We start from the raw sequence: 12,500 nt of genomic DNA, 5'->3' as shown, positions 1-12,500 counted from the left end.
TATATATATACATATATATACATACATATATATACATATATATATATATATATATATATATATATATATATATACATATATACACACGCATATATATATATATATATATACATATATACATATACACACACACACACACACACACACACACACACACACTAGGGATGTAACAATATTGTAAATACCGTCATACCGCAATAGTTATTTTTTTTACAATATTACCGTAGGCGCATGACTCAATAAAACTATATTTCTGAGAAAAGTTTGCTTAGGCAAATAAAGTGAACGGAAGGTAGCGGGAACTACAATTCCCATAAGCCTAGGCGTGGCCATCATCCTTTGCAGTCTGTTGTCACTACAGATCCAGTAATGCGAAAATGAAGGTGCTACTAGTAGCGGGAAAGAAAAAGAGCTGGAAATGATTGAACCTAGAGCGAGTTTTAAATCGGATGTGTGGAAGCATTTCGGTTTCTTTCTAAAAAGATACGAAAAAGGAGAAAAGGTGACAGACAAAGAAAAAAACAGTATGCAGGCACTGCCAGACTGTGGTGAAATATAAGTCGGGGAATACGACTAAATACAGTCATGAAGACTGCAGAACACAGCACACTTGTTAGATTGATGCAGACATTGACTTGTAACGCAAAGAGAACCTCTATCTCTCTCATGGCTTGTCCTCTCAAGTGGTGGAAAGACAATGCACAACGTTACCCACTGCTGTCAACCTTGGCTAAATCATTTCTCTCTGTCCCAGAAACCTCAGTCCCAAATGAGAGGGTTTTTTTTTTTCTGTTGCAGGGGACATGGCCAGAGATCCCAGCTTTTACCAGATTATAGTTATATGATAATTTTCCTTAAAAAATCCATCTCTATCTAAGTGAGTGAGTGGGTGATAAAATGTTGAATGTGATGAGTTTTCAACAATACTAAATTGAAACTTTTTTTTTAATATGGTTTAATAGTTTTTTTTTTTTTTAATTAAAATTGAAAAATTGATGTTCCTGTTTCGAAACTTACAGATAGATGGCTAATTTGTATGTCATTGATATGTTCAGTGCTAAGGTAAATAAACACTTTTAGCACTTTTTTTCGAGTCTTTTCATTAGTTTTGTTTTTCCTGTAAATTATTCAATAAATACCGTACCGTACCGTGCCATTCATACCAAGATATTATCGTACAGTGAAATTCTGATACCGTTACATCCCTAATATATACACACACACACACACACACACACACACACACACACACACACACACACACACACACACACACACACACACACACACACTATTGATTATTAAATGTGTTCTCATGATTTGTGATTTTTATTGGTTTTTTTTTTTTTTTCAAAGTAATCATCTATTTCAATTTTGGTTCTTGGGAAACATTAAAAATAATTGGGACAGTAAAGCATTTACCACTTTGTAAAGTTGCCATTGCTTTTCACAATACTCAAAAGATGTTTAGGGACTGAAGACACCAAATGATGAAGTGTTTCAGGTGTAATTTAATCCCATTCTTCCTTCAAACAAGTCTTAAGATAGGCAACAGTACGGGGTCTTTGTTGTTGCATTTTGCGCTTTAAAATGTGCCACCGATTCTTTATTGGAGACATGTCGGGATTGCAGATGGGCCAGTCAATTACCTGTATCCTCTTTCTTCACAGCCAAGACTTTGTTATGTGTGCAGAAATGTGATTCTGCAATGTCTTGTTGGAATATGCATGGTCGTCCCTTGAAAAAAGGCAGCATAATGTGCTCCAAAATCTTTATGTATTTTTCAGCATTCATGCCATAACAGAAGTGAAAGTTACTTTTGCCAAGGGCACTGACACAACCCCATACCATGACAGACTCTGGCTTTTAGACTTGCTGCTGGTAACAGTCTGGATGATCCTTTTCTTCTTTGCTCCAGAGCCCACGGCATCCATATCTCATAAAAAATGCCTGAAATACTGATTCATCTGAACAGTTCTATTTTCCACTGTGTGATGGTCCATCCCAGATGCCTCAAAGCCTAGAGAAGTTGACATTGCTTCTGGATACTGTTAACATAGGGTTTCCTTTTAGCACAGTACAGTTTTCACTGGCATTTGTGAATGTAACTATGTATTGTGGTACTTGGCAAAAATTTGCCAAAGTAGTCCTGAGCCCATGTGGTGATATCACTTAAAAATAGATGATAATTCTTGAAGGTAAAGGTAAAATATCCAAATGTCTTCTTAGCTCTCTTTTTTTCTGGAACATTGATTTCTTTAACATTTCAATTTTCATGTATTTGTTGGCAAACTGTGATCCTCGGCCCATCTTTGCTCCTAAAAGAACCAGACATTTCTAAGATGCTGCTTGGGTACGAAATCATAATCATAATTACAATCACCGGTTTCATATCACATAATTATTTAAGCAATTGCTCATGTCCAAACTTTTTTGGAATGCGTTGAAGGTCTGTATTACAGGAAAGGGTGTTTATTTACAAATAAAAGTTGACCAGACAAAACATGAAAGATTTTGTGCAAATTGTCTAAAACAAAATACAAGTCAAAGTAAATTTGGTAATCACTACTTTTTTTTTTTTTTTTTTTTTTTTGCGTTTTCTATATTGTGCCAACTTTTTTTCTGATTTGGGGTTGTGTTAGGGCCGGACAATGGCAAAAATTATATCACGATATATTTCTTAATTTCGTCGATACGATATAATTCCGATATCGATATGGACAATATTTAAATAATTGATAATAAATATTAATATTAAATAATTGATAATGATAAATAATATTAATATATAAATATTAAAAAGACAGGAAAAAACTGCCAAGAACGCACACAACAGTTGTCTGTACCTACTAAGGGTGGAGCCGAACCCGAGTACGGTATTCGGAAAGGCACGAATAGCGTGTTTTTACGAATACTTGATTCGAACAAATACTTGAAAAATTATTTGTATTCGGGAGCAAGAAAAACACTATATCAAAAAGCATGAGACCACAGTGCATGCCCGCATGAGTGAGTGAGTGAGTGAGAGAGAGAGAGAGAGAGAGAGAGAGAGAGAGAGAGAGAGAGAGAGAGAGAGAGAGATGCTCAGTCAGTAGTCGGAGGGTGGGGCGGAGATAAAAAGTGTCTGGCACAAGCTTCTCCACAGCAGCAGACAGAAGGCTCAGCCGAGCGAAAAAAATACTTCACTGCATCACTATTTTTGTTAAATAGATTTTTGTACCTTAATTGGGTTCCAAAGGCAGTTTATAAACTTGTAGCGGAGTTGAAGCGGAGTTTGATAGGGATATTCTATTACATTATTGACGTCTGCAACCGGGTGCTCTGTTTACGCAACGTTAGCTCTGTTAGCGCAGTAATTTAGACAATAGACTGTTGACAGAGTAACGTTAATGTTCGTTTATAAAAGTTAAAACGATGCTTTTGCAGTTGTGTCAAATAGTATGCACTTATGGGAGTTATATGGTACGTCTAAATTACTGTCTTTTGCAGACAGCAAGATATATGCTATAGGCTAGTTAACCTTAGCATAGCTTCCCGTCACTTTCTATTAACTTGAAACTCCTCAAATTCATTTGGGCACCCAGAAAAAGAGTGAAAAAGACTGCTGCTGAGCCATTTCTTGGTCCTCCACCAGTTCAAAGAAAAAAAAAAAACCTTCAGGTTCTGTGTGGAAGCATTTTACGGTCAGTGGTGCTGCAGATAAAACAAAGTGATACTGTATAATGTGTGCAAAGGTGAAATCGGCAGAGGCAGAGATATTAAACATCTGTCAACATCTTCTATCCATTATCATTCATTCATTCATTTCCTTTCGGCTAAATCCCTTTATCAATCTGGGGTTGCCACAGTGGAATGAACCACCAATTTATCCAGCATATGTTTTACGAAGTGGCTGCCCTTCCAGCTGCTACCCAGCACTGGGAAACATCCATACACTTTCTTTCACACACATACAATAGGGACAATTTAGCTTACCCAATTCACCTGTATTGCATGTGTTTGGACTGTGGGGGAAACCGGAGCACCCGGAGGAAACCCACGCCAACATGGGGAGAACCCAGTGGGGGCTCGAACCAGCAACCTTCTTGCTGTCAGGCGACAGTGCTACTCACTGTGCCACCGCGCAACCTTCTATGTAATGTATTATCACATGCACTAAAAGCATCCTCTCCTGATACTGTCTGTGAACCCCCCACAAGCATCAATCCCCTCAATCAGCACAGCTATGTTCTGCTAAATCCTCCACAAGCACCAAACCATCAACACAGCCACATTCTGCCTTAGCAAGTCAAAAAACAAACAAACAAACAAACTTTGTGTCTTTTTTGTGGCAGGCAGATGATAATAGCAGGGCTGTATCTTTTAGTATTATATAGAATACTTTTGTTCTGCCAGATCTCCCAGGCAGGTTTTATTTAGATTTATTTAGTTAATTTTAGTTTTTGGAATTATGTCCATTGGAAAGAAGTTCTTTCAGAAGAAGAACAGTTTTTTGAAGTATTATTTGTTTTTATTCTGTCTATTCAGTGTCTTTCAACAAGAACTATTATGGTGGGGTTCATAATATTCACAATGGTATTTTATAAGTTGTTGGTTTAACCATGGATGAGATAATGGCTTCTATGTTATTATCTTTTCAATGACATTTCTTGTCACATGTTCAAAAACAACAGCCAAAATTGCATACAGTATCTATAATTTATATAATGGGTATAATTAAACAATACTTTCACTATAACGTAAATTAGAAGTGTAATAGAAAAAAATATATATTTTTGCGCCATTTTGAATTTTACTCGAATACAAATACAAATACTTTTCCCCCCTCAACAAATATCGCACATCCCTAGTACCTACAAATGTTTGCAAACTGAATTTGCAAAGTCTTTAATACCTCCATGTTCACTTTTTATTTGTATTTAGCCTTTACAAACAGATATACATTTATAGACATAGTTAATGGGGGTTAGCTTGACCAAAGTGATGAACAGAATCTTTTATTAGAGGTTTTTTTTTTTTTTGTATATGCGGAATATTTAACAATCAAAGTAATACCAAAATCTTACAATTATGACATCCACATCGTAAAAAAAACACCAGAAAAAGCATAATTCTAATAATAAAACCAATTAAAAAGAGTATAGGCTACATTAATATTTGCAATAGAAAAGAGTTAAGTATCTTCATAGTTCTGGTTACTTTTCATCTTAAACGTCCTTTAGGGTTCTATCTGTCTATTTATATTTGTGTATAATTACCCAATTAAATTAAAAGGTTTAACATAAAATAGTTCTTATATATTTTATATAGTCTATTTATATAGACTAATATTTTATATAACACACTTTTATTATTTAACAGAATTAATACCCCAATTAATCACATTCTTTCCATTTCATCAGCTTTGCAATTACCAGAGTCCTGATAAATATGGGTGTGAATTTTATTTTGTAAGTTTGCTCGAGTGCTATATGATAGTTTATGCGAGGATCGACTTTATATGTTTGTGTGTGTGTATGCGGGTGTACTGTATGCACGCGTCAAGTTTATATGTATATGCGCAAGTTTCATACATGTTTTAAACATAGTTTAGGTTTATATGAGAGTAAAATATAGATGTATATGCACATGTTCATAAGCAAAGTTTTATTTATATCCTACACGGCGCCTCATAGCATCTGTGTTTGGTGTCGAGAAGGTGGATGGTGAGGCGACAGGTAGGCTCAAACTTTTATGATGCCTCATTTTCTGACTCTCAATAAGTTCTATTGGGTAGAACAGATTTGATGTGCTCCCGATGCTAGTCAACACTACTCTCCCGCACATTTTGCAGAGCAAAGAAACTACAAGTTTATTGGAACTGAAAAAGCCACAATTAAGAAGTCATACCACTGCATTAGTCTTTCCTCTCTCATCAACTAATTCACCTGCATTCTTACTTGTGGAAGCTTTTTCCCCCATATCTGTATTCAGGGCACTCATTTTGTAGCTTTCTGCTACAGAGCGATTAACCAACTGCTGCTGAGCGCTGGCAGCGTGTCTGTGATGTATGTCATCACGCAAGTGACATCAAGCTCTATCGGACAGCTGAGCACGGAAAGTCATTCAGTGACAAATGATACAATGTATAAGATCTTATATATAATAAAACATGCATATGCAAATTTTAATCGAAATACGAGAAAAGGGTTTAAAAATCATGTCACCATTATTGAAAAAAATAAAAATCACGATTATATATTGATATCGAATTATTGTCCAGCCCTAGGTTGTGTATAGTATAACATGTTAGCAGCAGTTTCAGCAAGAACTGTGGACAATTATTATGTGTATTAGATTCATACATTAGTCCACCTGATTTGCTTTCTTTTCTTCATCTGTTTTTACCTCCAGTGCACTTTGGACTAAATCACAGACAACAGTGCTCAACCCTCAGGGAAAGACGTCATCTTTCAAAGATCTGTCTGTCACAGACAGGATCATCCCATAGCAATAGGATCAGGTACCAGGACTCCAAAGAGGGGATAAAGATGTGAAGGAAGTGGAGGCGGGGATAAGTTAAGGCAAACGATAAAAGGACTTTAAGCCACTTACTCAGACAGTACCAAGTAAGAAAAACCTAAAGTTTAATATTCAATACATAAAAATGATTCAATAAATCCCAAATCCAGTTACATATAAATACAATAAATAAAAAACTAAATATTTTAAATAATCTAAAGTTAACTATCTGACAAAAGAACAATGAACATCATAGTGTTCAAGAGTGTTTGCTTGTGGTAACAGCAAACCAGAGAGGCCAAAAATTACATTCAAGAACATTTAATTTAAGATTCCTTTCCGGTGAAATGCCCATCCTAATTCCATCTGAAATGCACAATCCCTAACAATTTTCAGATACAGCTGAAAACTCATTTCTTCCATGCAAAATGAATACAAAAAAATTAGTTTCATGTTGTAATTATCAGTAAAAATAAAGAGATGGCTGGTGAATGTGTGGCATGTTTGGCTGCTTAACCTGGCTAGACAGAAAACAATTCCCCTGTTTGAATACTTTACATAACCAACACAAATGAATGCAAAGTAAAACATTTGAGAAGTCATGCACTAAAATCTGGTCTTTAGAATGTAACTTAAACAGTTTACATTTTGTTTAGTTTTCATTAAGGTTTTCTTTTGGTAAATGTTTTAGAAGGCACAAGGCAAAATCTGCTATAAAACTAACTTTTTATTAGTACAAATGTTTTAACTAGTATATAGTTTTCAAGTACTTCAGAGAATCTTGTAAAACATATGCAGAATAAGGCCGTACTCACACTAGGCACGCTTACGTCAGCGCTGCTGCGCTGTTCAGTGAGAAGCGCTCTCACTCAGTAGCACAGTGGAGATTTCTCTAGTTATTTCGGTTTAGTCGTTTGTTATGCAGTGACATGCAGTCAAATTATTCGCCAAACAGTCCTTAGGGATGCAGTGACACGAAGTCAGATATTTCGCCGAACAGATCCGCCACTTTTGGAGCTCATTAAAAATCATAAAACCCTCGTGCTGCAGGAATGAGGAGGTCTGCTGAAGGTGCGCAGCTGTCGTGTAGTGAGAAGTTTGCGTATTTAATGAACTACGGCAGTTTGCGTTCAATGAACAGTAAGAATGATTAATAAATCCATATGAAACAGTCCCTTAAGTCACGTCTCGCTTTCAGTTTCAGGCTTTGGCGCGTTTTGCACTCACACTACAAGTGTACCGCGCCAAAGCCCAAGTGAACCGCTCTCAGGCACACCTCTTCCAACCAGGCCAGGGCCGGCCAAGTGAACCGTGCTTGAGCCCGATTCAGTGCACTCACACTTCTCAAACAAATGCCATAATGCGAGTAGGCCCTAAATGTTCCTTTAAGTTTTTTTCTGCATTTCTGTCTCTCATTTACTGCAATCACATGTATTATATTAGCTTCAAATCAGCAGACTGCCTTCTCAATATTGGCATTGGACAATTAAAAAAAAAAAAAAAAAAAAAAAACAACAACAAAAAAACATTGGGGCCAGTAATGCTCGGTATTGCACAGCTCTAAACCTTAATGTTAGTTGTTATTATTACAAGTGGACCCACCTGTCTGTTTATTTCAGCTCCTCTGTGTATAAGCCACAAAAGGCATTCTGGATGTCCTCCAAATGCAGCAATGTGTGCTGGAGTCTGGGCAAATCGGGTCGTCAGTGTGTTCACTTCACATCCCACCTGCACCAGCCTCATAACACACTCCAGCTGTTTTTTTTTGACAGACAAAAAAAATAAAATCAACAATTAACATTTGCATGATTTGCACATTTTCCCTGTTTCTTGCAGAATAATCAGTCAGTGAAGATTTCACAGCTGTGAACAGTTAGACATTTAACAATTTCTCACAGAATAACTATTTGAGGCTCATGCTCTGCTGTCAGGGACCAGCAGCTGTGTTGAGTTTTTAATAACACCATTTGATGACTCATTCCCCTGTTCTCTGGCTCTGTATCCCATTTATGACACAAACCAGACCCTTTATTAAAAGAAAAAAAGTCCTATCACTACGATAAACAATCAAACATTTTTGTTTTACAAGAAAGAACAGTTTAGATTTTAAATTCCCTGTTTTGGCGCGTGGCGTTTTATTGGTTTTCATCCAGCCAATGAATGAACCGGTACGCTTGCGCGCCTGATGTTGCTGTTCTCTGGCTTTTGTAAATGTTAATTGATTCTTCCAACTTCGAAGCGATCCGAAACAAAATGTGATCAAAGCACAGAGCAGCAGCAATTAATGTATACGCATAGCTACTTTTATTCTAGTCAATTTAACGAACAAAGTATACATGTTACTTATGCTAAAGTTGAACGCTCAAAGACGAACGAGGAAGACTAGCGTTCAGATGAGTAACTTGGATATAAGGCAAAAATAATAATAAGCTCAACTGAAACACGCATTAAGCAATAATCTGTTCTTCCCAGCATGCGAGTTTGCACGCACACACAGTGAATTATATGACCTGCTTTCCGCTGATGGCCTTATCGTACACAAGCGATACAGTAACCATTTTTATATCGCTGATGTTTGTTAACATATTAAAGATTTCTTTGTCCACGTGCTGTCGTTCGGTTCTCACTGACAGGTCTGTCTGCGTTTGTTATTCCTTAAATCAGTGGACACACACCTCTGTCTCCGGAAGCCACTGTGCTTAGAAGAGGACTAACGTTATAGAAGAAAACATAACTCTAACAGAATACTGTACTTATAATACCTTCCCGAAGTGTGCTGCCCAATGAATAGGGGTCCAGCCGTAAAAAGAGTCTTCGGCAACCAAGTCTGCCTGGTTGGTTGAGCGCTGAAGCAGCGAGCACAGTGCGCCGACATCTCCATCCCTGCATGCGCGGTGAAGCGGGTAACGTATGTTGAGCACTTCGTCGTTGGAGAAACCGGACTCCACTCCTACAGACATGGTCTGTGTCTTGGAAACCCCAATTTGTTAGGTTTACGAAAGCCCCAAGGTGAGCAAGCCGGCGTGCGTGCTTAGAAAACACCGACCACGCACACAAAGAAGGCAGTGGGACTGACCTGAACACACTGTGAAGTAAGTGAGCTCTCTGAAGTGTACTTCAATGGCCGTTTGGAAATCCAGGACTGGAATATTTCTAGGGCTGTGGATTAGGTTTGACCTAAAAAAAAAAAAAAAAATCGTGACGTATAGAAAAACACGCCATGGATTTTTAAAACGCGTGTTGAGGAAATCTAAAGCAACAGACAAATTAAATTTAATTCATACATTTAAAGTTCGTTATATTATTTTATAAAAATAATAATAATCTTTTTCGCTAAGTATATCAGTTATTATTTTGCTCGTAAATGATATGCTGTTATTGCCATTGCTATTATTATTATTATTAACAAATAATAATTATTATTATAATTATCATTATTATTATTATTAATAATATTATTATTATTATTAATAATAATAATAATATTAGTATTATTATTATTGAATAATAGTAATAGGAACGCGGGGAGAACAGGCAAACTTCACACAGAAATGGCCACTGACCCAGCCGAGGCATGAAACAGCGACCATCTTGATGTGAGGCAACAGCTCACATGAAGCTGCGCCGCCGCGTCACTATTATTATTATTATTATTATTATTATTATTATTATTATTATTACTGGGTACTCTGGTTTCCCCCAGAGTCAAAACCAAAGCAAGTTGGCCTTAGTGTATGTATGCATGATGCGCTGTGGAAAATAAATGCTGGAATATTTGGAGGTTTATTCCGCTGTGGCGACCCAAGCTTACACTAAGCTTTCATTCACGTAGATAAAAAAAGAATATATAGCCTATATACTCTGCCAATGCACAAAAATGTCACACACTTTCAGACCAACTTTAATTACAGCAATAGCATTTTTTTAATATGCCAAGATCTTGATTTGATGATGGGATGGCATTCTTTAACTATTTGAGCTCAATAAATCCTTTGAATCATGGATCTGTCATCTTGGAAGATGCCTGTGTCGTTAGGCACATTCAGTGTTCACGTAGTCAAATAACTTTATTCTTTAGGCACAGGTTTTTAAGGCTTTATTTATTTTAGGCTTTATATTTTTTTTAGGCATATGTAGCACAGCATAAAGTGATACCATGTCTATATAGTGTCAATGTGGGAGCACCACACTGATATCATTTTATCCACATCTCTTCTGATTCTGATACCCAGATAACTCTGGAATAGTTCTGGAGTCATCACCACATGACCTTCCTCTATTAGAGCCAAATCTTTATGCTCTCTATAAAATTAAAGCACTGACACGTCACGCATTTTTCCCAGATTAGCCATAAAGCTTTCTTAAGGCTACACGTTTGCATGCGTGTAGAAATATTTTAGCACTTAAACATAACTGTGACTTCCATGTTATTGTATGTTTTGATTTTACCAGAGATTCACATAGTGACACACATCAATTTCCTTTTTCATTAAACAGTTGACCACATTGGGAAATCTTTGCTTCAACCAACTTAAACAAAATAATAATAAAGAATATATGTTATTCCAGATTAAATAATGAATGAGGAGAAAAGTTGTGCAACAATCTGCACACCTATGAAAGTTAGACAACGTAGCCGGTTTTCAATTACTAATAAATAAAAAGTAAATCTAAAAAAATATGGAGAAAAATATATTGTGAAATAAAGTTCCGGTTAGACTTTTGAGAAAGTGTTAGGCCTAAGCCTACATTACCTAATAATCATTTAGCAGATGCTTTGTCCAAAAGTGACTTAATTATTAGGTATTAAGTGATTTAAGAATATTAATAAACTCTTAAGTAATTAAAGTAGAATAATATTTTGAGACTGATTGAGTAGCGCTCCGAACATAGGAGGGCGCTAATGACTTAACGTTAGGGATCTTTTAAACAGTTAAGCACTTTCAAAATGAAGGCCGTCGATCCAGTTAACGTTCCGTCTTCATCTGCAGTACAGGTTACGTTAAGTTTTATTCACTGTTTTATTTCTTTTTTCCATTTTCACAGACTTTAAGTTTGTGCTTGAGCAACAGTGTGACTAGGTAGATGAACGCTAACTGCAAGTGTTTAGCAGGCTAATATGCTAATTAAATATTTAAATTGTCTGTGCTTCTGTAACCGTAGAAAGACTTTTGTAAAGATTGTTTCACCGCAAAATCATTTTACTCGAATTTTAACAAGTCTCTTATAATACCTCATATAGTTTGAAAGAAAGCCAAACTGGAAAACCAGCAATAATCCCAGATAGCAGGCAGTAATCGGCCCGAGCTCGGCTGCCCTCCGGCGCCTCCGGCTCCGACTCGGCATCGGCGAGTGTTATCCGGGCCGAGTGCGGCCCGCAGCTCGCTCGCGCACATGCGGTTGTGATGCGGCTGTAAAGCACTGGCCCGATTCCGGTCAACCATATCCTGGCCGCTTCTGGCAAGGATTCGGCTGATGGCAACCGATTAAGTTCTTATTTTATCTAGTAATCTGTTAGCTCCACGTTTAATGATAATTTGAGAAAATATTCATGGTACGATAGCAAAAAAAAAAAAAAAAAGAATATTTAGTGTGGATGGTCGCAATGTTTAGACGCAAACAAAACAATATTATTTCTAAATAGATTATACATGTCATCTAGAGAAAAACTATGTAAAATTCGCTTATTTTTGAGATAGCACGCTCCTGTGCTGACTGTTTTTTTTTAAAGCAGAAGTTGGTTTCATAATAAACACATGCGTTACTAAACTCCTGATCCAAACTCCAATCCAGACGGTGGCGGTAATGCTCCAAAAAGCTGGTTGTCAACCACCATGGCACGAAGATCACAAGAAGAAACGTTTGGTTTTTCAAACATTTCAAGTGGATTCCGGACAGAAAGGTAAGCTTTTTACTGCTTGTGTTCTGTATAATTAGCGAATTTAGAGCTTAAAACATTTCCATGGTGTTTGGTTGTAACAGCGTTTAGTAATTTAAAA

The 12,500-nt window shown here is 36.7% G+C and overlaps 2 protein-coding genes and 1 long non-coding RNA gene across 13 annotated transcripts in view; 2 read left to right on the top strand and 1 right to left on the bottom strand.

Moving 5' to 3' along the window:
• The window catches only part of ankrd10a (ankyrin repeat domain 10a), a 33,198-nt gene extending 23,571 nt beyond the window's left edge, over window positions 1-9,627 (bottom strand). The window contains exons 1-2 of one of the 2 annotated variants that reach the window (XR_015475594.1): window positions 9,264-9,627; window positions 8,104-8,256 (exon numbers count right to left, since the gene is read on the bottom strand). Coding sequence is in view for 1 of the 2 variants with exons in the window: in NM_200980.1 (NP_957274.1) it covers window positions 8,104-8,256; window positions 9,264-9,461 (351 nt within the window). In the remaining variant the exon portion in view is untranslated. 2 annotated transcript variants of the gene reach the window in all.
• hsf2bp (heat shock transcription factor 2 binding protein) overlaps window positions 9,102-12,500 on the top strand; it is a 44,431-nt gene continuing 41,032 nt past the window's right edge. For 4 of the 10 annotated variants that reach the window (XM_087236194.1, XM_087236188.1, XM_087236187.1 and 1 more), the window contains exon 1: window positions 11,437-11,497. Coding sequence is in view for 3 of the 10 variants with exons in the window: in XM_087236188.1 (XP_087092314.1) it covers window positions 11,450-11,497 (48 nt within the window). In the remaining 7 variants the exon portion in view is untranslated. 10 annotated transcript variants of the gene reach the window in all.
• The window catches only part of LOC147846874 (uncharacterized), a 4,293-nt gene continuing 4,125 nt past the window's right edge, over window positions 12,333-12,500 (top strand). Inside the window, exon 1 of the long non-coding RNA XR_015476634.1 lies at window positions 12,333-12,403. This is a non-coding gene — a long non-coding RNA (uncharacterized LOC147846874). The remainder of the gene's footprint in view (window positions 12,404-12,500) is intronic.

The sequence above is a fragment of the Danio rerio genome, chromosome 1, assembly GCF_052040795.2.
Source record: "Danio rerio strain M-AB ecotype USA chromosome 1, GRCz13ab, whole genome shotgun sequence".
In the NCBI taxonomy this organism is placed as follows: domain Eukaryota; kingdom Metazoa; phylum Chordata; class Actinopteri; order Cypriniformes; family Danionidae; genus Danio; species Danio rerio.
The sequence above is the reverse complement of the archived record's forward strand: the minus strand, read 5'-3'. Positions and strand labels throughout refer to the sequence as shown.